General features: G+C 42.1%; 1 protein-coding gene across 1 annotated transcript; it reads left to right on the forward strand.

Moving 5' to 3' along the window:
• Positions 1–27,543, forward strand: LOC117887151 (kinetochore protein NDC80 homolog). The gene is made up of 16 exons (XM_034789453.1): positions 1–110; positions 1,953–2,024; positions 2,607–2,733; positions 3,642–3,814; positions 6,810–6,912; positions 9,827–9,916; positions 11,444–11,537; positions 12,588–12,694; positions 13,517–13,661; positions 14,486–14,691; positions 16,309–16,461; positions 18,481–18,570; positions 20,897–20,989; positions 22,612–22,742; positions 24,984–25,086; positions 27,215–27,543. Exons 1-16 carry the CDS (start codon positions 7–9, stop codon positions 27,335–27,337), a joined length of 1,914 nt encoding a protein of 637 aa, XP_034645344.1. The 5' UTR covers positions 1–6; the 3' UTR covers positions 27,338–27,543.
• Positions 27,544–27,611: the final 68 nt, after the last annotated feature.

Raw genomic sequence — 27,611 nt, forward strand, 5'->3', positions numbered from 1 at the left:
AAACAGATGAAACGGAGCTCATCTTCCAGTGGTAGCAATGGCCGGGCCTCCCTGCTGCCCATTAGAGTTCAGGACGCAAGCAGAGCCGGTCTATATACACCTCAAACAACGTATGTGCTGCTGATCTCTAAGCACGTTTATCCTGATGTAACTGAGAGGAGGAGGGTTGTGGTTATTTGTTGTGGCCTTGGTGTGAAGAGATTCACTGTTATGATAAATGGCACCTGGATGTCTAGTTCACATCTAACCACATCTCTAAGTGACCTAGTGCAGGAGTTCTCAAACTGGGGGTCGGGACCCTCAGGGGGTTGCAAGGTTATTACCTGGGGGGTCATGAGCTGTCAGCCTCCACCGCAAACCCTGCTTTGCCTCCAGCATTTATAATGGTGTTAAATATATAAAAAATGTGTTTTTAATTTATAAGGGGGGGTCGCACTCAAGGCTTGCTATGTGAAAGGGGTCACCAGTATAAAAGTTTGAGAACCACTGACCTAGTGATATTGATGTAAATGTATGGTGTAGACCTGGCCTAAGGCTAACATCATTTCAGATAGGTGGCATTGGTAGTACTGTAAATTTCACTTGTGTAGGCAGGTTCATGGAAACAAGAACACCACAGTACTTGACTTAACAGAACACTTTCCATTTAAAAATAATGCATTGTAAACTAATTTTACTATCCACTCCACATTAGAATTTTCAATACGAAAGATGTTTTAAGTCCTTTAAAGGGACAATGTCTTGAAATTTAGTAAATTGTCAATTAAAATGAGTTAAAATAACTATTATGATACCTGCCATCTAATCTATCCACTTGCTTATTTTGTGGGGCAGAGGAAGTTATGTCACACTTTTGTGGATAAATCTCATATGACTTTACATTGTGCCTCTTTATATAACTTTGTAGTGGGTCTATCCATGTGTGACCTCTGTTTTCATGAAAACTTTGTATCAAAGCCTCATGTAGAAACTTTGCATTGAACCTTGGTATAATGTTATAGCCCCTAAGGATAGAATAAGATAGAAGAAAAATGTCTTTTTGCTAGCAGTAGAACAAGATCCGCTCTCCACCCCTCCCCCCCCCCACACTCTTAATCAGTTGCCCTGTTGACTGAACGAGGTGTGAATGAGTAAAGGCTTGGAAGGCAGCACCTCCAGACAGCTGCAACCCTTGGAAAGGGGATGGAAGCCAGACCCAAAGACAATAAAACGTGTCAAGTGGGCTCATTAAAGAACAGCAGACATACTGAAGGCCTCCGTGGTTAGAAGCAAGCACCTTCTTTTGGAAATACCCTCTTTGAACAGCATTGGGACAACCCCCAGAAGGAAGCAGCACAAAGGACCAATGGACACAGACACAGATTTTGCAGAGGACCCCAGGTCTCGTCTTGTCAACATGGGAGCATCGATCCAGATTGGCAGAAGCCCAGCTCCACCCCCTCCCCCATCTAACTCACCTGGCCAGTGAAGTTAAGGGGAGCAACTAATTGGTAACAACAACAAGACTGAGAGTGTGTGTGTGTGTGTGTGTGTGTGTGTGTGTGTGTGTGTGTGTGTGCATGAGTGTAATATAGATCATATGCATATGATACAGTGTTAATTAATACATGTATTACTAATAAATGTGGTGTTTTGCCTTATTCCCCCTGAAAAGATCCTGTGCAGTACTTTAAGTACAACACTTTTTTTAATTTTTCAGTGGTTTTTCTTTCCATTGGTGCTATGTAAAAGACCCACACAAAGTGAGAAAACTAACTTCACTGGGGAAGTGGTGAAGTTGTGCTTTTGATAGCACTGTGTGTGTAATCAAAATTAAAAAAAAAAAAATCCAGAAATGTAATTAAAATAGATTCCTAATAATCTTGGGTCGTGTAACAATAGTTGTGAAACCACTAGCAGCACCATAATAACTCTTTAAATTACAGTTTAACTTTTTGTTATCTTTTCTATAGAGAACGATCGAAACTGAGCATATCTAAGTACACTGGTGGCTCTGAAGGAAAAACCAGCTTCTCTGTGAAAAGGTGCTGTTACAATGCCTCCTGACTTGTCTTAGTCAATATTTTCTATATAAAATGGTGAATAATTAAAACTCTAGGATTTAAAAGTGGCTTGCAAAGGGGGCAGGAGGGAAATGGATATGTGTCCCTTTTTTTGGGAGAGGGGCCTGTTTTGATGTATAAAGAAGACCTAAAAGATTTGTTTTGTTTTCCCCCTCAAAGGCTTTTTTCCTGCTTGATTTTTTTCATTCATTAGATTACAGAGTAGGCACATAGGAATTGTGCACAAATGGTATGTTAATGAGACTCATGTAAGTGCATAGGAAGATTGCTATCCTGTATGAGATCACTGTAGCATGTCTGAGATGCTTCAGAGGAATATGTATGAATCTCTGTAATGGAGAGTTGTGGAATAACCTGCCTATGGGGCAATTTTTTTTCTTAACTCCCTTCATTGGATGTTTGGTTTATGTTTTGAAGCATGAGAATTTTATAGTTCTTGTACACTTTGGATATCCTATCCGATGTGATTCTGGGTGTTCTGTAAATGCTAAAAGCACACAGCATGTGATCCAAAGCAGTTTAAACTTCTCTGTTTGGTTTCAGGACAAGTGGTTCTGGAGCGTCGCGAAATACTCCATGGGGCTTTTTTACTGGCACAGAAAAGTTAAAGGATCCCAGGCCACTTCATGATAAGACTTACATCCAGCAGTGCATCCGACAGCTCTGCGAGGTATACCTGGGTTCCCACCCACTGTGCCATCAATGTCTGCTGCATCTGCTCATAACGATGTTGTATTCTAACTGCAAACGTGGGATGCTGTCGTCTTTGGCAATAGATTAATTGGTTCTGTTACAGAATTAGGATTGTACATGTGATACACAGAAGATAAAACTGGGATAGCTTGTGATTGGGTGGAGAAACCATGTGATAAACAGGTTTCAGATTGGGGAAGAAAGTGGTGGTGCTCTAATCAGGTTATGCCTGCAATCCCAAATTAGCTGAGTGTTTCTGCTAAAATGCGCAGTTGATATTAAAATTGCCCTATTTAGACTTCAGAATTAACACTGTGTAGAGATGAATAGGGCCAGTTTGCATCTCTCTCCTGCAGCTTAATAAAGCAGCATGGGATTGGGTCACATTTGGAAGATTAACATCTAGAAGGGCAAGAATAATGCCATTTGATTTCGTGTTTGTTTTTAACTGAAAGTTTAGATATTGCACATACTGTTGAGCCATCAGAAGTGCTGGCACAAGGAACATCTGTTCAATCAGTCACTTTTTCAGTAAGTTGTTTACCTTCTGAGGACAACAATGCTACAATTATCATCCTTGTAGACTTAACAGAGAGTATATACAAATCTCAGTTTATTCACTGACTCATCAGACATGAATATATTTTTTTCTGAGCCTCTATCTCCCCCTCTGAATGTTAGATTCTTCCAGAAATGTGTGGCTGTTATGAGGGAGAGTTCTTTGTTTTAAATTGAAAATACCCATTTAGAATGTACTGATCAGTATATGCATATTGACTTCTATTAGAAGCAATGAAAATTTAATGTTCCTCAAGATAAATCGTGACCTTGGTAAATATCTGATTAGGGGTCTGTATTAACCTTTGTGTCTGTTGCCTTTCTTAGTTTCTTGTGGAGAATGGCTATGCCCAGAATGTGTCTGTGAAATCTCTCCAAACTCCATCTACTAAGGACTTTTTCAGGATTTTTGCTTTTATATATGCTTTTTTGTGCCCTTCTTATGAACTTCCTGATTCTAAAATTGAAGAGGAGATCCCAAAAGTCTTTAAAGAACTTGGGTATGTATCAGGGCTGATCAGAGATTGTATAAAGTGGGCACCCTAATGTTCAAAGGGACAGAGTCAAGTAGGGTGACCAGACAGCAAGTGTGAAAAATCAGGACGGGGGTGGGGGATAATAGGCACCTATGTAAGACAAAGCCCCAAATATCGGGACTGTCCCTATAAAATCAGGACATCTGCTCACCCTAGAGTCAAGATAAAGATCCGGATAAAAAAAATTCTGAGAAAAACATAAAATTGATAACTTAATCTTTTTCTGAAGGTCCCCACTGCTGAATCCAGGCTCTGTTGTATGAACAAGTCAGTGGTTCTCGTGTCAGGCCCTGCAATGGGATCCAGGTGCCCTGTTGGTATACAAGGTGTCAATTCCTTTCAGAGAAGGCATTGCCACCAGGTCACTGCAGCTCTCAGACTCCATGACTGTCTGACTCCACTCAGCCTCTGGTTGTTTTTTTACTTTGTGTTCCCTTAGGGGTATCCTGCTGTCCTCTAGTGTTTCAACCTCAACATTTTCCTCCCCCTTTAAGCGTTTGAATTGACTCCATTTGCCAGTGTAGGTTCTAGCTACTGCTAGGTTGCAGTGTTCAAGAGACACTGGAAAATGCTTGAAGCTAGTACAAGGGCATCTTCAGGATAAATATCATAGCTTAAAACATTTGTTTCCCTGCATGACTTCAGAGTTACAGATTCATAGTTTTTAAGGCCAGAAAAGACCATTAGATCATCTAGTCCAACCTCCAGGGGAATATAGGTGATAGAATTTCACCCAGCTACTCCTGTATTGAGCTCAATAATTTGTTGGACTAAAGCATATCTTTATTACTAGTAATGCCAAAACTATGAAAGCCGAAATAACTTACTTTCAGGACTTCTATTCTACCTTTTGCCCTTCCTTTATCATAGACAGTGAAACTAGATGGCTCTATTTTACTTTCTGGTTCCCATGCACTAGAGTAATGCTGTGATGTTTGGGTTTCTGATATTGCAGGGAAATATTTTGAGCAGTAGATTTGCTTTTTCACACAATCAATGCCTTGCATATGAACTACTTGAGTTTCTCTTTTCAATGTACTTATGCCTGACTAATCCCACTGTGGATTTCTTCCGGAATTGGTGAAATCCATGTTAAATGACACAATGGGTTTTGTCATTTCTCAGTGATTCCAGATAAGTTGTACTTGTGATGGGTTTCCCCCTCTTCCCTTCCCCCCCCACATGAGTGCCATTTGGAACTGGGGTACCCCTGAGCCTGCCTAACCGGCCAGCCTGGGCTCCCTTTCACACTGTGGTGCTATAAATTACCAACCGCTCCAAGCTTGCTCTGTCACCAGCATACACAGATAGGGGCACACCCAGCTGCAGCTTCACACACACACACACACACACACACGCTGAGATCAGCTCTGCACGGGAAGGCTCAGCTAAGGCACCTCCCAGTTGCTAAGGCACGTACCCTCCTCTAGAATATAAACCCAAAATTACACCATCTTGTGCTGCACAGGGAACTGTATAGCGTAAGCTTATAAAATTCGCCCCTCTCTCAATGTGGAGAGAGAGATGCAACAACTTTCTGCCCCAAGTAATAATTTCCACACACTGGCTTTAGATAAAACACAGACCAAGTTTATTAAATACAAAAGATAGATTATAAGAGAGAGCAAATAGATCAAAGCAGATTACCTTAATAAATAAACAAAACCGCAAACGGAGCTTAACACACCTATGGATTGGCGGGTAGTGATCGAGCTATCGGGGATCAATTTATCGCGTCTAGTGTAGACTCAATGTTGCGTCTAGTGTAGACACAATAAATTGATCCCCGATTGCTCTGCCGTCAACTCCTGTACTTCACCGCGGTGAGAGGTGGAAGCGGAGTCGACGGGGCAGCGGCGGCAGTCAGCCTCACGCCATGAGGTAAGTCGACCTAAGAGACGTCGACTTCAGCTACGCTATTCTCGTAGCTGAAGTTGCGTATCTTAGATCGATTTCTCCCCCCAGTGTAGACCAGGCCTAGATAAGTAATATATGAATTAGCAAATTCTCACCCTGAGCGATAAACAGGCTGGCAGATTCTTAAGGCACAAGCTGCCTTGGCTTTCCCGGGTTTTCATACACAGGCTAAAAATCCTTCTAGCCTGGGACCATCACTTCCCACAATTTAGTCCTTGTCCCTCAGGTGTTTCCAGGTATGGTGTTGTAGGGAAAGTGAGGTACCATCATGATGTCATTTTCTGCCTTTGTATATCTTCCTCCCACTTGCTGGAAAGCTCTTTTGCTGTGACCTGGGTCAAACATTTCCCATTATGTAGTGCTCTCTCTCAGAGGTTTCTATTGTACACAGTTCCTGGGGTAATCATTGTGCTTGTGTGCATTTTCTTAATAAGCCATTAACGTTGTTTGGCCTTTATACTGTTGTACCTGAAAGGCTGCTTGTAGGTGTTTTCAACCTCACAACATGTTTCAGTAACACATACATAGCCAAATTTCATAACTTCACATACGACAATAGCAGATACAATCCAACGAGATATTACTGTCTAGCAGATCAAGACTTTTAGAATGATATCTCAAAGGCGTACTTTGTACAAAGCATATCCTAATTACATGACAGTGGTGAATATTGGGGTGCCAGAGTGTGTCAGTACTCTATTTGCAACTCAAGAGTATTTTTCTAATTGTCAGTGCCACAAACTCCACCTGGTATCCAAAACTGAGTTGTGCGTTTTTGTTTTTTTTTTAAACTTCTTTACAAGTGGTAAAGATACTGCAATTTGACCTTAGCTGACAGATTTTGTTGATGCACATAAAAGGAATATGATCAGTTCATGATCTGTAGTGTTAAAAATAGTGAACGTTCATCAGTAAAACAGGCAGAAGTCCGCGTGTGTCCAGTAAATCAAATCTATTTGGCAGGGAGATGTCTTTTAATTCTCTGCTGATTATAATCGTGCTCAGGTAATTAGAAACTGCTCTAACTCTTCTTTCCTTGTAGATATCCCTTCCCATTGCCCAAAAGCTCCATGTACACCGTGGGTGTGCCACATGTCTGGCCTCAGGTTGCCGCTGCACTAGTGTGGTTAATAGACTGCGTCAAGGTATGGTGAGAAAGGGAGGTCAGCTGTGATCCAGTGGATCTGAGCTGAGCAGGGACAAATGGGTTCTGTTCCAGGCTCTGCCATTGACTTTGGGCTAGTTAAGGCCAGAGTTTCAAAAGTATTTAGGTGCCTGAAGATGGAGAAAGCCACCTAATGGTGGGATTTTCAAAGAGCACCTAAGCAAGGTGGGCACCTAAATCCCATTGAAATTGATGGGTTTTACGTACCTAACATGTATATGATTCTAGTGGGATTTTCAAAAGTGCCTATCTGCCTCTTTAGGTGCCTAAATGCCTTTAAAATCTGGCACCTAATCCTATGCCCCAGTTTTCCCTTTTGTAAAACTGGAACAGTAATATTTCCCTACTGCACAGGTATGTTGTCAGTATACATTCATTATCTTCTTTGAAGTGGTTTGAAATCTTCAAAGGGAAGATGCTAGAGAAATGAAAAGTAGTAAGTATTACAAATAACAATACCCATGGTGGGTGAGTATGTGCGTGTAAGAGGAAAGAATAAACAAGAGAAAACAGGTCTACATTAGATTCTGATAGAAATTAACTGAAGTTTTTAATCTATAATCCTCCAAGATCCAGAATTGTCTTCATGCAGCCTTAGGGCCCTACAGCAATATCTTAGATTCAGAAGCTGTCTGGCTTTTTGACTGCAGATATAAGCAGACAAGGCTGCTGAGGTAATGTCTCTGCATCTGTTGGAGGAAAAGTGGCTTTTTCTATAGTAACTGCCTCTTACCTTAGCCATAATCAACTTCTTTCTGTCTTCCTCTAGAAAATTCCTTTTTATTGGCAATCTTTACACGTGGTGGTACCCAGCTGGGCACATGTCGCGGGGAAGGGGGGGGAGAATGGGGGATGGACAGTAACCCATCTCTTGTGCAAAATCTTGCAGTGTGGTGATTGCTATCTTACTCATACGACTTCCTGGTGTTTTTTAGGTACACCTGCCCTGTTGACGTTGTGTCAAGCTGCAGTGCTTTAAGCTTATCCTGAAAATATGTTTTCTCTTGCCTCCCTTTGAGACCCTCCCATGATTTTCATAGTGTTTCCTCAGAATCTGCTATTCCATTCTTTAATTGTCTCTTTGAAATGTATTGCCATTAACAGATTGAAGAGAATGGGTTATGATCCCTGCAGTATGAATCTTTTTTTGACCACATCAGTTACATTAATTCTGATATGTGTCAGTTATCTAGGTGGTGTGCAGGGGCTTGTTTTTCACTGTAAAAGTCAGACAAAATATACTGACACTTAGTGAAGAGAACTCTTTCCCCCCTTGACAATTTAACAGGCTGCTCTGAGCAGAACGTTGTATCACTCCCATTAATCCTGGGTATGTCATCCATTCTTTCCATCATTCCTACCACCACTGTGTCACAGCCAACCATCTACTAACACAGAATCCAGTGCTCCATCAACAGATGTAACACTATTCTGTGAAGTCAGGGGCTTACCTGGACCAAATTACTGTGTTAACAGAGCAATGTTTCCCATGTAATTTTGCCGAAGGAGATTTTTTTTACTCCTGGAGGAATTCTGCAACAAAAAATTAAAAAATCTGTGCACAATGTTTTAAAATAAATAACAATATAATCACACCACTTTCAATTATTTTTGATCATTTATTTCAAAATACCTGTCAGCAAGTATGTGTGTAACAATAAGGACAACAAAAAAGATTCAGGAAATGTTTTTTGAGAAATAGATTCCTTACTAGGCACATTAATACAGAACTGAGTAAGAATTCATTTAAACTACAAAACAGAACTGTATTTCATGTACCCCTCAGAAGCAGTGCAAAGGTTTTGGGGAGTCAGGGGTAATGGAAGAGCTGAGGGAGAGGAAAGTAATTGCTGGGAAGGAGCCTGTGTGTGATCTTGTAGGGTGGGAAAAGTGTGGAACAGGGTGGTTTCTTTGGTGGGGGGAGGGCAGGGTTTGTTAGGGAGCATCCCCCTGCAGCTCCTGGCTGACCCCTAGCCTCTCCCATTCAGTCAGGCACATCTGCCCCTGTTCCCATATGTTCCTGAATCCCCATGTGTCCTTGCACCCCCTGTCCACATGTCCCTCCACCCCCACTCAGACACCTACTCCCTATCCTTATGTTGCTCTGTACCCACTCTCCCTGTGCCTATGTGGCCCTGAACCTCCTCCCTGTCCCCATGTCCCTCTGTGCCCCCACCCAGCCACTCCCCGGTCCCTGTGTGTCCATGTCTCCAAATCTCTCTGTGTCCACACCCAGCATTCTCCCTGCTCCTATGTAGCTCAGCACCCCCTCCCCATCACCATTTGGCCCTACACCTCCCTCCTTGACTAGTCCTTATGAGCCCCTGTTTGACACTCCCCTCCCCCCCAGCACCCCATGCTGTCTGTCTCTCCATAGCCCCTGTCTCCTGACCTGGCCTGACGGGCGCTACAAAGAAGGCAGGCTTTTTCTCTTCCCTTGCTGGCTGGGAGCTGCTGCTGTTCTTGTGCCACAGCACCCTTTGGTGGGGAAAAAGGCAGAACTGCAGCAACATTTCAGCTGAAACTCTTTTCTGCACAAAAAAAATTAAAAATATGCATGGCTCATTAATTATGCATGCGCACAGTAGCGCAGAATTCTCCCAGGAGTAGACTTTGGCCTAGAATCATCGAGATTCCTTTTTTCAGCATTTTGCTGTAGTACCAGGGGTTTAGCTTATTGTTTAGAGATAAAAGGAGGCTTCTACACCAAAGAAACAGGGAGCTCCAAGAGTGTGCAACCCACCCCGATGGGGCTAGCTCTGCCTCCTTACATTGTTTTCTTAATACAAATATGACTCTGATATGGAGGCTAGTGAGGGGTGATATCGAATAAGAATCTGCAGTGAACACCGTACACTTCTAATTTGTGAGAGTTACACTCTGTCCCTTTTTAGATCTACAGTGTCATGAGAGGAAACTCAGATGCTCTTGTCGATGCTCAGTGCTGGTCAGGAGAGACTGAAGATGAAATGGTAGTTAATAAGGTATCATACTATATTAATTGTTCGTCAGACAATGTTCACGACACTGTCAGGAAAAGTAGCGAATGCAGTAAATGTACTCCCATTTTGTATGGGGTTTTTAATTTAGATTTTAATCAGCCTTTTTTCCATTCATACTCAAGTGTGTATTGTTTTCAGTGCTCTTCCAAAAGAGTTGGACAGAATGTAAATGGTAAGAACTGTTGTTAAAATAATAATTAAAAAAACACACTGCTTTCTATAATGAGTTAGATACCTACAGTTTACAACTGGAGTGGGATTTAGCTGGCCATGGGATTAATTACAGAAGGGACGGGAGAAAAGGACAGCCTTGTTTTCTAGCATGCTTTGGGAGGCAATTTCATCTGGTGGATAATGCATGGGTTGGGGAGGAGGGATGATGGTCAGAGTGGATTAAATTCTTGACTATGCTACTGACTTACTATGTGACTGTGGGCAATTTATTTTAGCTTTGTTTTCTCCTGTGTAAAATGAGCATGACACTGGTCTACCCCTGTAAAATACATTGATGTATGGATGAGAAGTGTTCTCTCTTAAAAAGGCAAATCATTTTAGACAGATATGTTTGTACTTTATCATCATTTGTACTTGTATAATACAGTGCTGAAGGAGAGGAATAGATCTGCCATCCCTTGATTTCTGCGCGCCCCCTCCTCTCTCCCCGCCGTTCCTCCCTGTCAAGTGGCTGATAGCTTGGACCATTGCCTGAAGCCACCTCTTTTTCCTAACACTGTCAGCACATACTGCTCTTCTCACAGAAGCAGTGGGAGTAGATGAAGGGAACATACTGCTTATGCCACTGGGCTGAAGTGGCAAGGGGAAGTGGCCAGTTCCTGGTAGGGGTCCCACTTTGGGACCACACATGCAAGTCAAAGGCTTTTTCCCTGTACCCCAGTGGCCAGTTGCTTGGCTTCTCAAAAATAGGAGCAGCTATTTTCAAAGCTTGCAGCCCAGAAGACAGCTGGTTGTTTAACTACTCCTCTCTGCTCACCCGTAAATCACATGGCAAGTTATGGATTTGGGAGTACCTTTCCCACCTCAAATAAAAATCAGCTTCTTGGTCTGTGCGGTCTCAGTCTGATTTCTTTTTGGTGGAGGCCAGAAGGGGATTTTCACATACCTGTGTCAGTTTCCCTCCTTGGCACCTGGCATACTGCCCATGGAGTTCTGGTTAGCTCTGGGCCTGACATCAAGCCTAGAGAAACCCAAGTTACAGCCTGCAATGAGCAAGTGGACACCCAGGCCAGGAAACAAAAAGATCCCGAAGTGGAAGCTGCTTTTTAAAAGCAACAAAAATAACCCAATCTTCTAACTGGGGATTTGCCCTAAAGCACCTTCTTAGATTTAAAAGGATGGTTTGTCATTACATTCAAGCTTTAAAATAGAACTTGTGACCTTGTATGTCCATTTTAATAATATTTAAGGTGTTGGTTTGCCATGTGGCTTTGTATGTCAAGCTTGCTTAATGTGTTTTTAAAAAGCTCTAAAAAACACATTGTTTGTTTTCAGCTACTTATGGAGTACACTGAGAAGTGTTATGATCATTTCATGAATGGAGGAGATGCTTTTGAAGAGATGGATGCAGAACTGCAGGCAAAACTAAGTGAGTGTGGCCATCTGAATTAGCTATTGCAAGAAACCACATGCAGGCTAGTAGAATTCTGGGCCTTGTCGCACTTATTGCCTTCCTTACAGGGGTTATAGTAAGGCCAATATCCTCATTTTTCAAATGATGGTGCCTACTTGTGGATTGAGTGCCTAGAGTTAAGCACCCACGTTCATATTTAGGTATCTTATTTAGGAAAATGCTGATGTTTAAAAGTGCGGGTCTAAGTGTCTTCACTATGGCCATGATTTTCAGAAGTGCAAAGTGACTTGGTGCCTTAATTTGTGGTTGCCCAACTGGAGGTGCCTTAAAGGGGCCTGACTTTCAGAGGGTGGGTGCTCATCACTTTCTGTAAACCAAGCTCCTTTATAGCCTCTCAAGTTGGGCACTCAAAATCACTGGTCACTTTTGGTGTATATGTCCTAAGCTCACCATCTGTTGATTAAAAACAGCTGGTTTGATATTGGGTCAGGATTCCACACCCTCTCCTAGAACTAGCAGCTGCTCATCTGCCTGCTCATAGGATATTGCAAAGCTCTCCTTCTTAAGAGTGAATCTTTTTTTGGTGTGGTTTCTCTTTGCAAATCACTTCCAATAGTGGAAACTGACTTCCATTTTCCTCTTCAGACTATTTCGTTCCCAAGACAGGGCTTCTCTTGTTGGCAATGTCATCTCTTGTTATTGCATACCGTCTGCCTGTAAACATTTCTGAAGTGCCTGGCAGTGGTGCTCAAACTGTGGGTCAGGACCCTAAAGTGGGTCACGACCCCATTTTAATGGGGTTGCCAAGGCCAGCGTTAGATTCACTGGGGCCCAGGGCTGAAGCCCAAAGGCTTGAGTCTGGGGTAGAAGGGATCTGGCCCCCTCCTCTTCCCCCTGCCTGAGGCTGCGGTGCTTGGGCTCCAGTTATGTAGTAATTTCTGTTGTCAGAAGGGGGTGATGGTGCAATGAAGCTTGAGAACTGCTGCACTACAGTATTGTGGCACTGTTGTCTGGTATGACTATCGAGGCTCTAGGGTTATTCAAACCCCATGTGGTTTCTTGCAGACAAAGTGTTTAAAGTCGACCATTCCAAAGTGAAGACCTTAGAAGCAGAGAACAAAAGGTTGAATGAAGAGATTGCAAAGCTAGAGAGAGAGAGGGAAAGTGAGCCGGTTAGTAAACCATCTTTCTACTTCTTTCAACTATATCAAAGCTGGGTCTTCCCTTATTGGGGTTCCAGGTACTGTAATCTCACCAGAAACATGTACATACTGAGCAAGTGGCGGGGACAGCTGAATCAGGGGCACCTGAAATTCTGCTTCCTGAAGTGATAGGAAGGGGCTGAGGTGATACAAAGGAAACTATCTCCAGAGCTATAGGTATCACCTGGGACACTCTCAACTCCTGGCCCCAGCAGGTGGAAGAGTCAAGTCAGTGTCTCAGACTCTCATAGTAGAATCCTGCTTTAGTTTATAAAAAAAAAAAAAGCCAGCTATGAAATTAATGCAAGAAAAATATGAGTTGAGGCTTCTCTGTCCTTACAGAGCTGTGACTTATTACTGCAGTGCATCTGGTACACGAGACTCAAGCATTATTAGACTCCTGTGATGCATGACAGCCTCACCTCTGATCTTATTTCCTCCTGTAGCTTGTAATTTCTTAATGTTTCAATTTAGCTGGTGTTCTAATGATAGAATTTTAAATTCTAATTTATCAGGCTGGGAATAACGATCACTTGTAGTCTGAGACTGAAAATTTGACCCAAATAAGATAAAGGAGAGAAGAGGCTTTCGGGGTAGGGATTGTACAGGGATCGACAGAGTGGCAGGGTTCACCACCATTTAGGCTTGTGAGGAAAATTATCTGTCTTGGTAACAGCTGATTCAAGAAAGGGTGCAACTGAAAATCGATGATTGAGCTGCTGTTGTTTCCAGTAACCACTGTAAAAGTTATTATACCAGTTAGGTTATTAACACTCTTCTTTTTCCTCAAAGGATCGTCTAGAAACGCTGAGGAAGCTGAAAGCTTCGCTGCAAGCTGATGTTGAAAAATATCAGGCTTACGTGACTAATCTGGAATCTCATTCAGCTGTCCTGGATCAGAAAATACGTAGCCTCACTGAGGCGTGTGAGGCATCAGGTGAGAAGGAAGCTGCCTCAGAGATAGCTGATGATGATGTATCATCACTTCTTTTGTTGGCTAGTACTGCAGATTGAAGGCTCTGAAACAGACATACACTTGCTCCATGGATGGATTTGTACTAAAGTGGATTTTACTCGGCTAGTAATCTTGTTGTACTTTCTGGGAAAAGAGTGGGGCAGTACATACAGGGATAAGTGCTTCCTGGACAAGAAAGTGCTGGATGCATCTTTAAAAGCCACGGCCTTGATTTTTAGGGGGAGAAGAATTGTCTTTTGAGGCAGAAACATGAAAGTTGTCCGGGTGTCAAGTGTGGGAGATGATGAGGTTCGGGGGTAGACTCTGCCTTCTTGGACCAGCTTCCTTACAGTTGGTCTCCTTGTCCCATAGCTCAGTGAGGGAAGGAAGCAGAGACTGATCTCACACCAAAGCTTTCTTGCCTCAAATTAAAGGAAAATCCCTCAGCCCTAAATAGTGAAAATCCTTCCATTTAAAAAACAGTAGATCTGAGTCGATCTCCCTGACCTAGAACAAAGCGGCAGCACTGGGGGAGAAGGGACATAGCCCTCTGAAAAGTGCATGTAGAGCCTGAGGAGATCCCACTTTAATCTACCTCACAAAAGTGCTGTGAGGCTTAAGTTTGTAGAGCACTTTAAAGATGGAGAGTGCCATTCATGGAAGCAGTACATGTCTGTATTACTGCTAGGAGTACACCTGACTGATGAATGGGATGTTTATACTGGAAAAGCAGGGGTGGCGTCACTGTGGCCCTTAGTAAATGTCCAGAGATCTGTAGCTCCTCTTTTTGTTGTTGTTGATTGCAGAATTGGAAGTTGAAATGATGAAGCAGGAAAATGCCCGGCTGCAGCACACTGTTGATAATCAGCTTTACACAGCTGTAGACATCGAGAGAATAAACCATGAGAAAGATGAGCTTCAGCAAACTATCAACAAGCTTACCAAGGAGCTAGAGACAGAACGGCAGCAGCTGTGGGCTGAGGAGCTAAAATATGCAAGAGGCAAAGAGTCAGTGAGTGCCTGTCCCAGGTCCCGCCAATGGTTTCAATCTGGCAACTTTGCAGCTTGGATATTAAGGGTCAAAATACAAAAGAAAAAAAGTTGGGAATTTAAGAGGTTGCTGTGAATTATTTTTCTAATGACACTAAACCAGGCCAAGATGAGTGACTCTAACAACTTAAAAATGATTTACAATTAACAAGCACAAATTTTTGCCTTTGCTTCCAATAGGCCTGGAATTTGTTCATGTACTTGTTTGTGCATCAGCAGCCAAGGCCTGATTCAATGCCCATTTGAATCATTGAGTTTCCAGGCCCCGGGAGGCCACAGCAGGCATGTATATTGCATTCAACTGTAGTTGCAGAGACCGCTCAGGAGCTTGAAATAGTCTGAAGAGCCTGAGCATCATTATCCCCATTTTACAGATGGCAAAACTGAGGCACACAGCAATTCCATTACCTGATCAAGACACAGTAATTTAGTGCGGAACTAGGAATTGAACCAAGGGGCCAGATCCTCAGCTGGCATAAACTAGTGTAACTTCTTTTACTTCAATACAGCTATGCTGACTTACATCAGGTGGCTTAGTGACGGAGTCCCAGTCTGATGCCTTGTCCCATGGACTGTACAGACTCAACAGTCTTCTCTTTCCCATGACTATTGCCACAGTGAGATGCCCCATTTAGAAGCAGGCCCTTGTGCTTCATAAAGTTTCCCAAGCTGTGTCAGTGACTAACACCAGAGACAAGAAAGAAGGATGGCCCAGTTATGGTTAGGGTGCCAGCTTGAGAGTCAGTTGACATGGCTTCAGTTCCCAGGGTGTTGTGAGAATAAATGCATCAGAATGTGAGGCTCAGCTACTGTGGTGATGGGGGCCATATAAGTACCTCTGACAGTCTTTGCATTTGTAGGGCTGGGTCGCTCAACTGTATTCTTAATTTATTTATCACTTGTAAGACTCCTCCCAGCCAAATATCTTAAATTGCTTTACACGTGAGTCCAATTTTACAGATAGGCAATCTGAGACACGGGGCCGTGAAGTGTGTCTTGCCCGTGTTCACAAGGAAATCTGTGGCAGAGCAGAGAACAGAGCCCAGAACTCTGCACTCCCATTCCCATGCTTTTGCCACAATACCATCTGTACTCCTTACAGGCAGCTTCCAAGGATGCAGACTAGCTAATCTTCCTTGAATATTCAGGGGATAGGTGGAGCAGGCATTTATCCAGGAGAGGAAAATACAGCTGCTCAGAAAGGAATGGACAGCTAAAAACCACTCAAGTCTGAGTGTCTACAGGCCATTGAGCTTCAAATAACATCACCTCTCTGTGCCCTGGTTTTCCCATCTCTGAAATTGGGAGAATGATGCTGACCTTCCTTAGTAAAGTGCCTTGAGATTGATAGCTGAAAAGCTGCTCCGTAAATAGAAGAAATGGTCGTCTCACTCAAAAGCTTCCAGTGCTGACTAATACTTTAAAGATTTTTTTTTTCTGAGGTCTCAAAATATCTGCATCTCTGAAGCCACCTGGCAGTGGCACCCTCTTAGAGGTGGCAACAATAGTGATCTATGTTTTGGCCTTTTCTATTCAGTGTCTCTCTCTTACTGTCCCTCTAACTCCACATATTTCCCAGATTGAAGCACAGCTGGATGATTATCACAAACTGGCTCGGAAGCTGAAGCTAATCCCAGCAGGCATGGAAAATTCCAGAGGCCACGATTTTGAGATTAAGTTTAACCCGGAGGATGGACCCCATTCTCTCTCCAAATACAGAAGGCAGATCAACGTAGGTGTGCTTTAACAACTGCTTTTGTTTGGAACACTTGAGTCCTGCGAACAGTGTATGTATTTCAGCAGTAAAATGTTAGGAAAAATACAAGGAAGGTCGTCCTTGAACATCCCTACTCCAGCTGCAGTACAGTCTAGCCTGCGTGGGATGTTGCCAATAGAGCTGAACGAATAATCAATATTATTATTATTTTTTTTCCATTTTGTGTCTGAACGGAAACATCTGGGAAAAACTTGGGTGTCTTGAACAGAAACTGAATTTTGTTTTTTTTTTTCCTCAAACCGAAAAACTAAAACTACTTTGTTCAGGTTGAACTCAATATTTGATTGTCTAATCTAATTGATATTTCCAAAATGTTTTGTTTTCAGTTGGTTTGTTTTTTAGTTGGAAAAAAAAAAAAAAAAATATATATATATATATAAAAATATGCAAAGAAAAAGTTTCACCCATCACTCGTTGCTACAGAATGGAGGGTGAGGGGGGGCCACATTAACAAGCCGGATGTCTTGAATCAAAGGGGGAGGGACAGACATAATTGTGTTACAAACAAAACTTACTCTGGGGGGAATTCTGTGCCAAAAAATTAAGAATTCTGCACATATTTTAAAATCCTGCATATTTTATTTGTCAAAATAACACAATATAGACCTCCTCGTCTTCCCTCCCTCCACCCCAAAAAAAATTATTATTATTTTTTATAAATAGATTTCTTACTAAGCATATTAATACGGAACTTTGAGTAATACATTTCTGTAATGTAATTTAAATTAATTTCCTGCACCTGTCAGAAGCAGTGCAAAGATTTCGGGGAGTCAGGGGTAACAGAGGAACTGAGGGAGAGGGAAGGAGCCTGGAGTATACCTGGAGTGTTGTTGAGTGTGGGTGAAAAGTATGGAACAGGTTTTTTTGGGGGGGGGAGGGAGGAGGGATTGTTAGGGAGATGGGGAACCTTCCCCCATGCAGACCCTGGCTGACCCCAAACCTCTCCCATTCAGTCAGGCATATCTGCCGCTGTCCCCACCCCCCATCCCCATGTGTCTCTGCCTCCCTCCCCACTCCCATTCAGCCCCTGGCTCAACGCTGTCAGCCTACTAGCTCCCCTAAGCCTGTGCCCCAGTCTGCCCCCTCACTAGCCATTCTGAACCCCAGTGTGAGACACCCGCCGCTCCCTTCCCCAGCAGCCCCATGTGCCCCACTCTTTCTGTTGTAACCTGGTGCCACAGGCAGGGTGCTGTGATGAATTTCTAGTCCTGGGGGAATTCTGTGCCACTGCGCATGTGCAGAATCCCTCCTCCCTTCCCCCAACCCTCCCCCGGCAGGGAAAAAATTCTGTGGCACCAGAATTGGGCAAAAGGCAGAACTGCAGCACTTCTCAGGCAGAATGTATTTTCTGCAGGGGGAAAAAAATTCTGCATGTGTGCAGTGGCGCAGAATTCCCTCAGGAGTAAAAGTGTAGGGATTGGTTAAAAGCTACAATCCCTCAGAGGAGAATTCTAAAGCCATCTTCATCTCACTTGTTCTTTTCTTTGTTTGCTGCACCATATATTGTGCCCCCTTTCCTGCAACCATCTCCAGCCTACTGCACTGCTTCTATTCCTTCTCCCCTGCCTAGCTGTGCTGCCTCTTTGAAAAATGGTGGAAAATACCTACCACCTGGCAAAATCTGTCCATTACATGGCTGCATCTCTGAACTGTCTGTGGGTCTTGAGTGCTACACTAGTTCTACTGTTTCAGTGATGTTAGAACAGTGACCTGCCACTGATGTAGGGCTGAGTCTTACCTGGCAGGAGTAACTTTTGTGGGGGTAGGGGGTGGGGAGAATACATGTTTGGGGATGTGGGGAGGAAACATTTCTTTGGCAGGCTGATTTAAAAAAAAAAAGTCTGTTTTAAAGATGCGGAGAGATTTTGAATACCCATTAATGGGCAGAATTCAGTCAGCGATTCCTTGTAAATTTCAGAACTGTACCACATGGCTCTTTATCTGTGTGTGTCTTTTTTTCAATATGCATTACAGGTTCCGCTTATGCAGATAATAGATGAGACTGAAGAGGCAATAAGTAAAGCTAGTAACAAGAAAATCATTTTAGAGGATTCCTTAGAACAGGTGAGCTCTAAAAGCTTTATACATCTTTGCTTACGGGGTTTACATAGTAAATATTTTCAGAATGGTGGCCTTCAGGCAGTGAGTCAGTGGGCTATATATTATTCTTGGCATTGCTGGTTAGAGAAACCTACTGATCATATTCTGTAACTTCTCTTAAATCCACATTCTTTAACTGAACACCTGCCACAAAATATTTTCATCCAAATGTGTATGGTTTGGTGCAGTGAAAGCACGTAAATACCTCTGGAAGAAAGCAAACTTCCCACTTAGTTATCTAGCAGAGGGTATGGATTGCAAGCCCAGCTACCAAGTTCCCTGTAGGTGTTACAGATCTCAGCTCGGTCAAGCAAATGTGGATTTTCTCCTATTCAAGAACATATAAGAGTAAACGAATTCAGCAAGCAGAAATACCAGGCCTAGGCTATATAAGGTGACCAGTGTTGTAAGATGGTGAAACAACCAATTTAAGTGATAGGTTTAAACCATGAATATAGAGAGAAATTTAGAGTCAAAATATATTCTTAGTTGGCAATGAGTCTGCTGCTCCTTGATTTGTTTCAGCAGAGCTCCAGACCTGAGAAGGAAATACAGGTTATTCCTAAAAAAGCAGCCAGTGAATTAACTTGAGTTGTAGGCGCTATGTGTGCTAAGGTAGACCCTGTATTGTTAGTAACACAAATAGTCATTTGTAGTCAGCACCAGCAGTTCACCACCTCAGCTCTCCAGCCTTCGTTGCTTAATTCATGCAAATGAATTGAGCACTGTACAAGGTCTTGAATCTGAAATATTATACCTCTACCCTGAGCCTCTGCACATGTAGGACATGTAATTCAGAACTGTAATCATTCCACAAGCCATCCAACAAAAAACAGGAATCTGCTAAATGCTGAGACACTGGCTTGGTCCCTATGTTGGGTCCATGGAGAAGGTGGCAGCAGGACAAAAGATCCTGTTAGCCACTGAAGTGTTCCAGCAAACATTACTGCTTGGGCTAGGTAGCGGAGATCCGCACACTGATACTTAACGTACATTGGTGTCCAGTTACTCTCTAAAGAAGCAAAGATTGCTGAAATTAATCCAGGAGAGTGAGTAATACTGTATGTTCATAATGAACTTTATCCCTCTAGTGCAGGGGTCTCAAACTCAATTTACCTTAGGGCCAGTACCAGTCCTCAAATCCTCCCAGCAGGCCAATAATGTCACTGAAGATGGTATTCAGAAAAGAAAATGTTTATATTGTATTTTTTATTTCGAATTTCTCAGAAATAATAAAACTGTCAAACAACTTTATATAGTTCTTCACCTGCCAGAGAGTTTTCAGTGTTTTGCCAGACACCTGGCAACACTTCCGTTCTGTCAGTTTGTTGATGTTTGGCCTCAGTGACTGAGCAGTTGAAACCTTCAGGATTGCAGCAAGGTGTGCATCAGATAGTTGTGTTCGGTATTTGACTTGTTTATATTCATTGTGGAAAAAAGTGATGCTGCCTCCATGGCTGACTCTGCCCAGCAACTGGTGATGGTATCTCTATCCCTCTCCCCCAGCCAACAGGAGCTGTGGGGAGGAGGGCAGCGCCTGCTGCAGACATTGCCAGCAGCGTGGCTGCATGCCTCTCTCCTCCACGGGCCGCAGTCAGGCAGTTCTCGGGCTGCAGATGGCCCATGGGCCGGGACTTTGAGACCCCTGCTCTAATGTAGGAAACCAGGAGAAAGTTTACTGAAGGTGTGCGATAGAATAGTTAGTGCACAGGGAAATGCATTGCATCACCCCTTGAGACAAAAACACTTATTTTATAAAATACATAGTTTATATTGTTCGTTAGTTTTTATTAGAAGTCCATTCACTTTCTGCCTTTTTCAGATGCCCATTGAAAAGGGTTATCTTCCTATTGCTGTATAAGTGCAGACTACTGTAGAATTATAGCAGTGTCACTGAAAATGATTTGTATGGGTCGAAGGTAATGTACAAAATTTGAGCATCTGTTTATTTTTTCCAGTGAAAATTTTCCATGGACTCTGCAACCGCACTAGCACCTTTCTCTGTTTCTGAGGGAACATAAATTCATCTGGCTTCCTGATGTGGGAAAATTAACATGACATTAAATAGTTCTCCAGTATTTCCCTTATCTTAATATCTACATTGTGAGTTCAGGCTGAGCATTTATCTCTAGCACTTGAGTAAGGGTCCTTGACCTTTGATTCAGCTCCATCTAGGTAGTCTATTGTTTAAAGTTCTAGATAACTCTGAGGTTTTGCAAGGTATTTCCAGGCGGCTGTACATATGGTGTGTGGTGTTTTTATTTTTTTTAAACCAAATCTATTCTTGAAGTTGAATGTGGTGATAGCAGAGAAGAAAAGCAACATAAAACTGCTGAAAGACGAAGCCCAAAAGCTGGATGACCATCACCAGCAGAAGCTCAAGGTAGGAATTTACTTTTCTAAAGTGAAAATAAATGAGAAATCTTTGAATAAGAAGGACCTAAATTCTGCGCTGACTTACACCCTCTGTCACTCTGAATTTAGCCTGATGAATCATTGTATGGCTTTGGACAGTCAGCTGGTCCTGTTTTAGGTGGCATCTCGTGAGTAGAAACTGCTTATCCCTCTGCCTAACTTCCAGCAGAAGAGCTCCCTTTCCCCACACCCACCCTTTGGATGTTGGTTGTTGTTGATGTGTTGCCTCCCATTTCTTTCTGAACAGTTGGCAGGTATGGTTCCCAGTTTCTGTTCAGATGGAAGTATTTAGACACTCAGTTTTTCTTGGAACAAATATCTTGTTGCAACCTTTTTCCGCAACCCTTTCTGGACCTGGATCTGCCTGGTTGATGGCTTCTCTACAGCAGAAACTGAGTTCACTTGCACCACACTGTGATGTGTTTAGGGCCCCCGACTGCCTTAATCCAGTCCTAATCTCACTTGTTCCTCACTAAGTGGGGGAGGGGAGGGGGTAGAAAAAGCCTGTGAGGTTCTCAAAAACCATTCCAGGCAGCATGCTGGTATAGGCAGGTGCCAACGTGCATAGACAGGGCAAAACGTCTTTAAAAAAAATAATAAAATGGTTCACAAAATATTTCAGATTTGGTGCTGCAAGGACACTTCAGGGTGTACAGCCTCTCATGATGCCTGGCTCATTACAGTTCATGCCTGACCTGATGCCCAACTCGTCTAGTGCAGCATTTCCCAAACTGGGGTCTGCGGGCCCTTCTGATCAACTCCTCCCCCTCTCTACCTCCCAGGGCCCCCTGCAAGCCAGCGGTGTGCAGGAGGTGCTGGGAGGGAGGGGGAGGAGCAGGGACAGGGCAAACTCAGGGGAGGGGGTGGAAAGAGGCAGGGAAGAGGAGGGGCAGGGGTGGCGCTGTGGGGGTGGGGCCTGGGGCTGAGCAGGGAACTTGGGGGTCTGCAAAAAATACTAAATCAAAATGAGGGTCCTCGGGTTGCTAACGTTTGAGAACTGCTGATCTAATGGATACAGGAGAGAAGTGTTTCTTTCGGTTTCTTTTTTCATAGTTCTTGCTAAGTCATTTTGAACCCCACTCAGATTGGGGGCTGAGTGGTAGGCTGCCCATGAGAACAATGGCTCCTCTTAGAAAGAAAAGAGAGAAAAAGGAAACCTTTAAGGAGTTACTTGTTTTTATTAAAGGGATCTAAGTTTGGGACTATTTCTAGTCAAGTATGGTCCTCTCCCATTCCGCATCATCTTGCCAGACTGTTGTTGAACCTTTACCCAGGAACACTTGCTTTGTCTTTTAAAACATGCTTGTGAGTTGCACTGCTACTTGTCACCTCTTTATCAATATAACCAAAAAGCAACTGTTTAATCTTGGGTGGGGGGAAGGGAAGGGGGTCAATAATTTTTACTAGTTGAAGTTTGTCCTGCTGAGGCCTTGGTTTGATCCTCTCATAGGGGGAATTCTTTGGGTTTGCCTGTATTCCTCTGCTGGCAGGAGGTCCACTCTCCTAGCAAGTTCTAGGACTTTTATTATTGGTAGGTAAACTTAGTCTGAGGAACATGCTGCTGATCAGAATTTGTTTATCCTTCCTTAGGTGGCTGAAGAAGAAGAGGAAAAAAGTGCAGCTGAACTGCAAGCTCTAGAGATGCATAAAAACCTAATTGAGGCTGGAGTCAACGAGGGCCTCAATGAAGCTATGAATGAGCTACACGAAATTCAGAAGAAGTAAGTGCACATATCCAGCCGGTCTTTTTAAAACAGATTTTTCCTGAGAAGTCGACTGCATTGCAATGTAGAGAGAAAACCATACTCTGGAGGGTTGATGGTGAATTTCTGTAGTTTGTATAAGATTTCCTTGACTGAGTACGTAACTAGCCCTTAGTCTTGCACATATACTATGGTTCCCATATCACTAACTCTCTCTCCTCCCAGAACCTTGCAGTATGGAGTATTAATTAATGCCTGCATAGCAAGGGCTGGTTAAAATTTAAGACAAATGTAAGAAAAGTGCCTGCTACTTCCAGTGGAAAATGGACTTTGTCAAGAAACCTTTTCACTTTTTGAAAATTAACCCTGGTGTGTTTTTTTTTTTTTTTTTTTTGACTGACTAAATTGATTTGAGGGGAAAAGCCCATTTCTAATCAGCCTTGCTACTGTGAGTCTGCCATAGTGAGTCCGAAATACCTGTATGTGTTTGGACACATTTCCATACACTGTGAAATTCAGAAGTTAACTTTCAATAGTGACTGGACTGTAGTTAAAGGTTTCAGTATCCTTTACAGTTCATGCATTCTCTAATATCCAGCCATGTGAATGTTAGTTATTACATATTCCAATCCCATGTCCCATCTATCAAGAGTCTTTGAGTTTTCAAGTTCTACAGAAAGGCCCAAAGACTTGACACACTTGTTGAACATATAAAAGTCCTAATATTATACCTTCTAGCTCTTTTTATAGCCTTTCATCAGTAGATCTCAAAGTGCTTTACAAAGGAAGTCCATATTACCACCATTTTACAGAAGGGTAAACTGAGGCACCAGAAGGGAAAATGCTTGTCCAAAGTCACCCAGCAGGCCAGTGGCAAAGCCAGGAATAGAATTCAAATCTGAGTCTGTCCCCTGCTTTATCTTGTGCCATGCTACATAAACCATGCACATTCAAAGTCTAGCCCTACACATATAGCTGCAGAATGTTAATATTTTTAACACTACAAAGCACGCATAATACTGTTGTGTAACTAAGATTGATCATCTTAGACTACATCTATATATAATACCTAAAAATACTCCTGTGTACATGGATGGTTCACTGCCTTTATAGAGTTTTTGATATATTTGAACTGATTAAAAATGTATTGGGAGAGATTAGATGTAAGGTTATTGTAATGTCTGACAATGCTGAATTGGCTAGATGCTTGCTAGAGAATGTATAAACTGTATAGGTACTCAATTTTATCTATAGTCTTAGTTTCAGGATTAGATTTTATTTGAAATTGGATTTTTATTTTATTTAAATTATTTTTTATAAAAATAAACCTGTTTAAAATCTGGATTTGAAACAAAATGTTAAGGTCTAAATGTATTATCTCTTAAAATATGAAATAAAATAAATATGCTGAATCCATGATCCTTGATTTTAAAAAACAAGCAAACTGAGTTAATAGCTGTTTTCTATATAGAAGATGTATTTTCCTGAGTAACTTTTGAGGTCAAGCTTTTTAAATATGGCACAATAGGTCAGCCTGAGTAATTTAGGAGACAGTCTTATTTTCAAGAGACTTAGGTGAGACTAGGAATTTAAACTCACTTTTACTTAGGCATATTTGAAAATTTTCCCAAGCTCACCTGAAATAACCAGTTTAATCCACTGAGTAGTTAATCTCTGTTTAATAAATCATTTAGTTGTAAAGGTGGAACATGCTTTGATAAGAGATTATCTAGCCAAAACATTTAAGGTGGTATTTTATATGCTGTTTTGTGTTTGTTTAAATTCCAGTTACCATCCTACTACAGCTTGACACAAATCAGAGCAAAAAGTAAATTATCTAGTAAATAAGCAGTATCACTCACAATTTTCTAACGTACTAAAAATGTACAGTTAATCTGAAAATATTAAGCTACATAATTGCTTAAATGTAGATAGTTCTAGTGTATCCTCTTAGGTAGCAAAAAGATGCACTAAATCTAGTGAAAAGGCTTTAGTTGTAAATTAACATTTTAATAGTTGCATCTTCCAATGAGAATGCACCTTCCTTTAGAAAGACACTGAAGTACAAATGGAAAAGTAGGTTTAAATCGAAGCTTTCCATTTGGTGATTTTTAAATTGCCTTGATTTAAATTACTTTGATTTAAATTATCCAGCCTATTGAGTTTTTCTAACATTTATTACATTTTGTCAACCTTAAAATGAAGAGGTTTCTCTTTGGCCTGGGCATGCAATTAAGGAAATATATTTGTATTCCTCAGACACCAGATTGCTGTGAGGACAACAAATGAAGAGAAAATGCAACTGCTTGATAAGTTGTACCGTGTCCTGGAGATGGTGGCTTTTCATGTAGGGTCTGTAGAGGTAAGTCACACCCATTACTGTTAACACGAAAGCATGGTTAGGAAATATACATTGCCCAAAAGGCAATTTACGGTCAGTTCAATTCCACGCCACCCCTCTTTAATTCTCTCTCTCTTTCTCCAAGTCCTGCCCAGTTCATGGCAGGTTATGAAGAAAGAGGTTGTCTGTTCTCCCCAAAAGTCAGTCAGTCTCTCTCTCTCGGGAGTGACTGGTTAGTGTCTCCAAGCTCCTTGGAAAGAACAAATCTCTCTCCTGTTTGTCTGGGCATGCTGAACCTTCTCCCTTCCTGTACAGAAAAATCCACAATTTCTCCCAAAGTGACACAATAGCAAATTCCATGTGGATTAAAAATGTGCTGAAACTAACTGCCACGTGCAAGCAGAGCACCCAACCAGTGTGTGGTGTTGAGAATAGCCTCTTAATAGTCTCTTGTTCTAGGGTTCCTTTTATGGATATTTCATGACTGATTGTGTGTGTGTGCGTGCGCACACACTCACTCTCCATAGCTCATCTTCCCAACCTCCCCCTCAAATTATTGGCAGAGCCAGTAAAATGACCTGTTTACTGGTAAAATGACCCCTTGTAATGCTTCCAATGTCTATTAAGCTTTTGCCAAAGAGCTTGGAGGCTGCAAAAATACAGCACCATGTTCTGCCAACCTCACCTAAAACAGCTGTCACCACACTGATTGAATGTAGGATGAAATAGCAGTAACAATTGCAATTGTTCTTCCTGGGCTGTATTTGAAAAAGGAGACACTGTAGGTCTCCAAATACTTGAATTGTTGGTGTTCAGTACTGCTGATGTGGTTGGATGTTCTAGTTTGTTCAGACCCTCTGTTATCAGAACTGCAAAAAGTAGAGATCATTTTGGAAAGATGACAATAGCCTCTCCTGTAGTTCAAAGGCTTATTAACCAATCCACAAAGGGTGGGATGTGATTGATAGTTTGCATTACAATAGACAACAAACTGTGGGAGGGGAAACAAGCACAGAGAGGGGCCAGGGATTCAGCTAAGGGCAGGGAAATGACAGAAGTAGAAAGAGAACTCTGGGCTTCTGACTATCCCTAGAGCATCTGCCTCACAATTAATGTTGCCAGAAACTTTATTCAGGGAAAACAATTTTAATCAAGAGGGCTTAAGCCATAAAGAGTGTGCAGTTTGCTGTGTAAATCCATCTAGGTTAGTGAAAGTATTGGGCCATCAAAACCCCTTCTAAAATGGAATTACACTCGTAGTGACGGTGCAGGGGATGGCTACAGAAGGGAGATGAATGCTTAGGCCATTAGACAAGCTAGGTGAGGTAATATTTATTGGACCAACTTCTGTTGCTGAAAGGGACAATGCTTACGAGCTTCACAGCACTTCTTCGGGTCTGGGGAAGGTAAATGGTTAGGACACTGTAATCCAAGTGCAAGTTTCAGATTGCATGATTGCATGTTACACATTCAATGGGAAGGAGAAATGTGGAAACAACTAATGCTGGACTAGGGGAGAGAAGAGGCATACTTAGATATTCAGAGTGACATCCTGCACCATTAACTTCAATGAAACTTGGATTTCTCTGAAGGTTTGTACCAGGAAATAGCCAAAAAAAAAAAAAAAAAAAGTCGTTTTAGGTCTGTGAAGAAAAGGCATTATGGCAGAGAGCTCCCAGTCACTCTGCAGACATTTAAGAGGGATCTAAAGCTTCCTAAAAATCAACAAATTATCCATGCTCCTTTGGTGTTCTGCTATACTAACCTCCCTCAAGAACAGGATTGGCTTTTACACCAGCAGCCTATGAGTTGAGACTATTTTAATAGGCAACACAAGTATGTCTTTCATTCACAAGAACTCCTAGGGATCAGATTTGTGCCCTAGGAATTCACAAAGTTTGGTGACATGCCACTGTCAAACACAGCTGTTTTCAACCTAGTTACTTTACTATCGAGTCAGATCTTGGAGTTTATTTGGTTAATTTTTTTATTGAAGAAACAAGTTTTACTATTTAAATTATAAATAGATGGCCTTATTCCAATGCAGTGGATAATAATAAAAGATGCACATGGTGCTGACACAGAAGCTGCATGTCTTTTAGGTTAAAAACGGAAGTTGGAAATCTCACCAGTAACATTCTCTTCCTAGAAATACCTGGCTGAGCATAATGCAAAAGCTGATACAGTGTTTGAAGAATTTATGTCTGAAGACCTCTTGGATAACCTGAAACAAATCCTAGCCAAATATAAAAGTAAAGCTAATGCTCTATAACCCTTGCATGGAGGCCTTTACTTATGCATTTTTTTTCCTGTAGCACCATTGTAATGTGGGCCAGTCCTGCATTCCTTCCACTAACTCCCAAGGCAGTCAATCTAATGGTCCTTGTACATACATAATTACTACAGGATCTGGTCCACAATGTGCTGTTTGAGAGCTGTTACTCCTAAGTATGTATATATTAAATTCTTACAAATGTAAACTGTGTGTATTTAAAAATATCAAAAGTATTTCATAAAGATTTTTGATAGCAGTTGGTGTAGTGTGA

The sequence above is a fragment of the Trachemys scripta genome, chromosome 1 (assembly GCF_013100865.1).
Source record: "Trachemys scripta elegans isolate TJP31775 chromosome 1, CAS_Tse_1.0, whole genome shotgun sequence".
Classification (NCBI taxonomy): Eukaryota; Metazoa; Chordata; order Testudines; family Emydidae; genus Trachemys; species Trachemys scripta.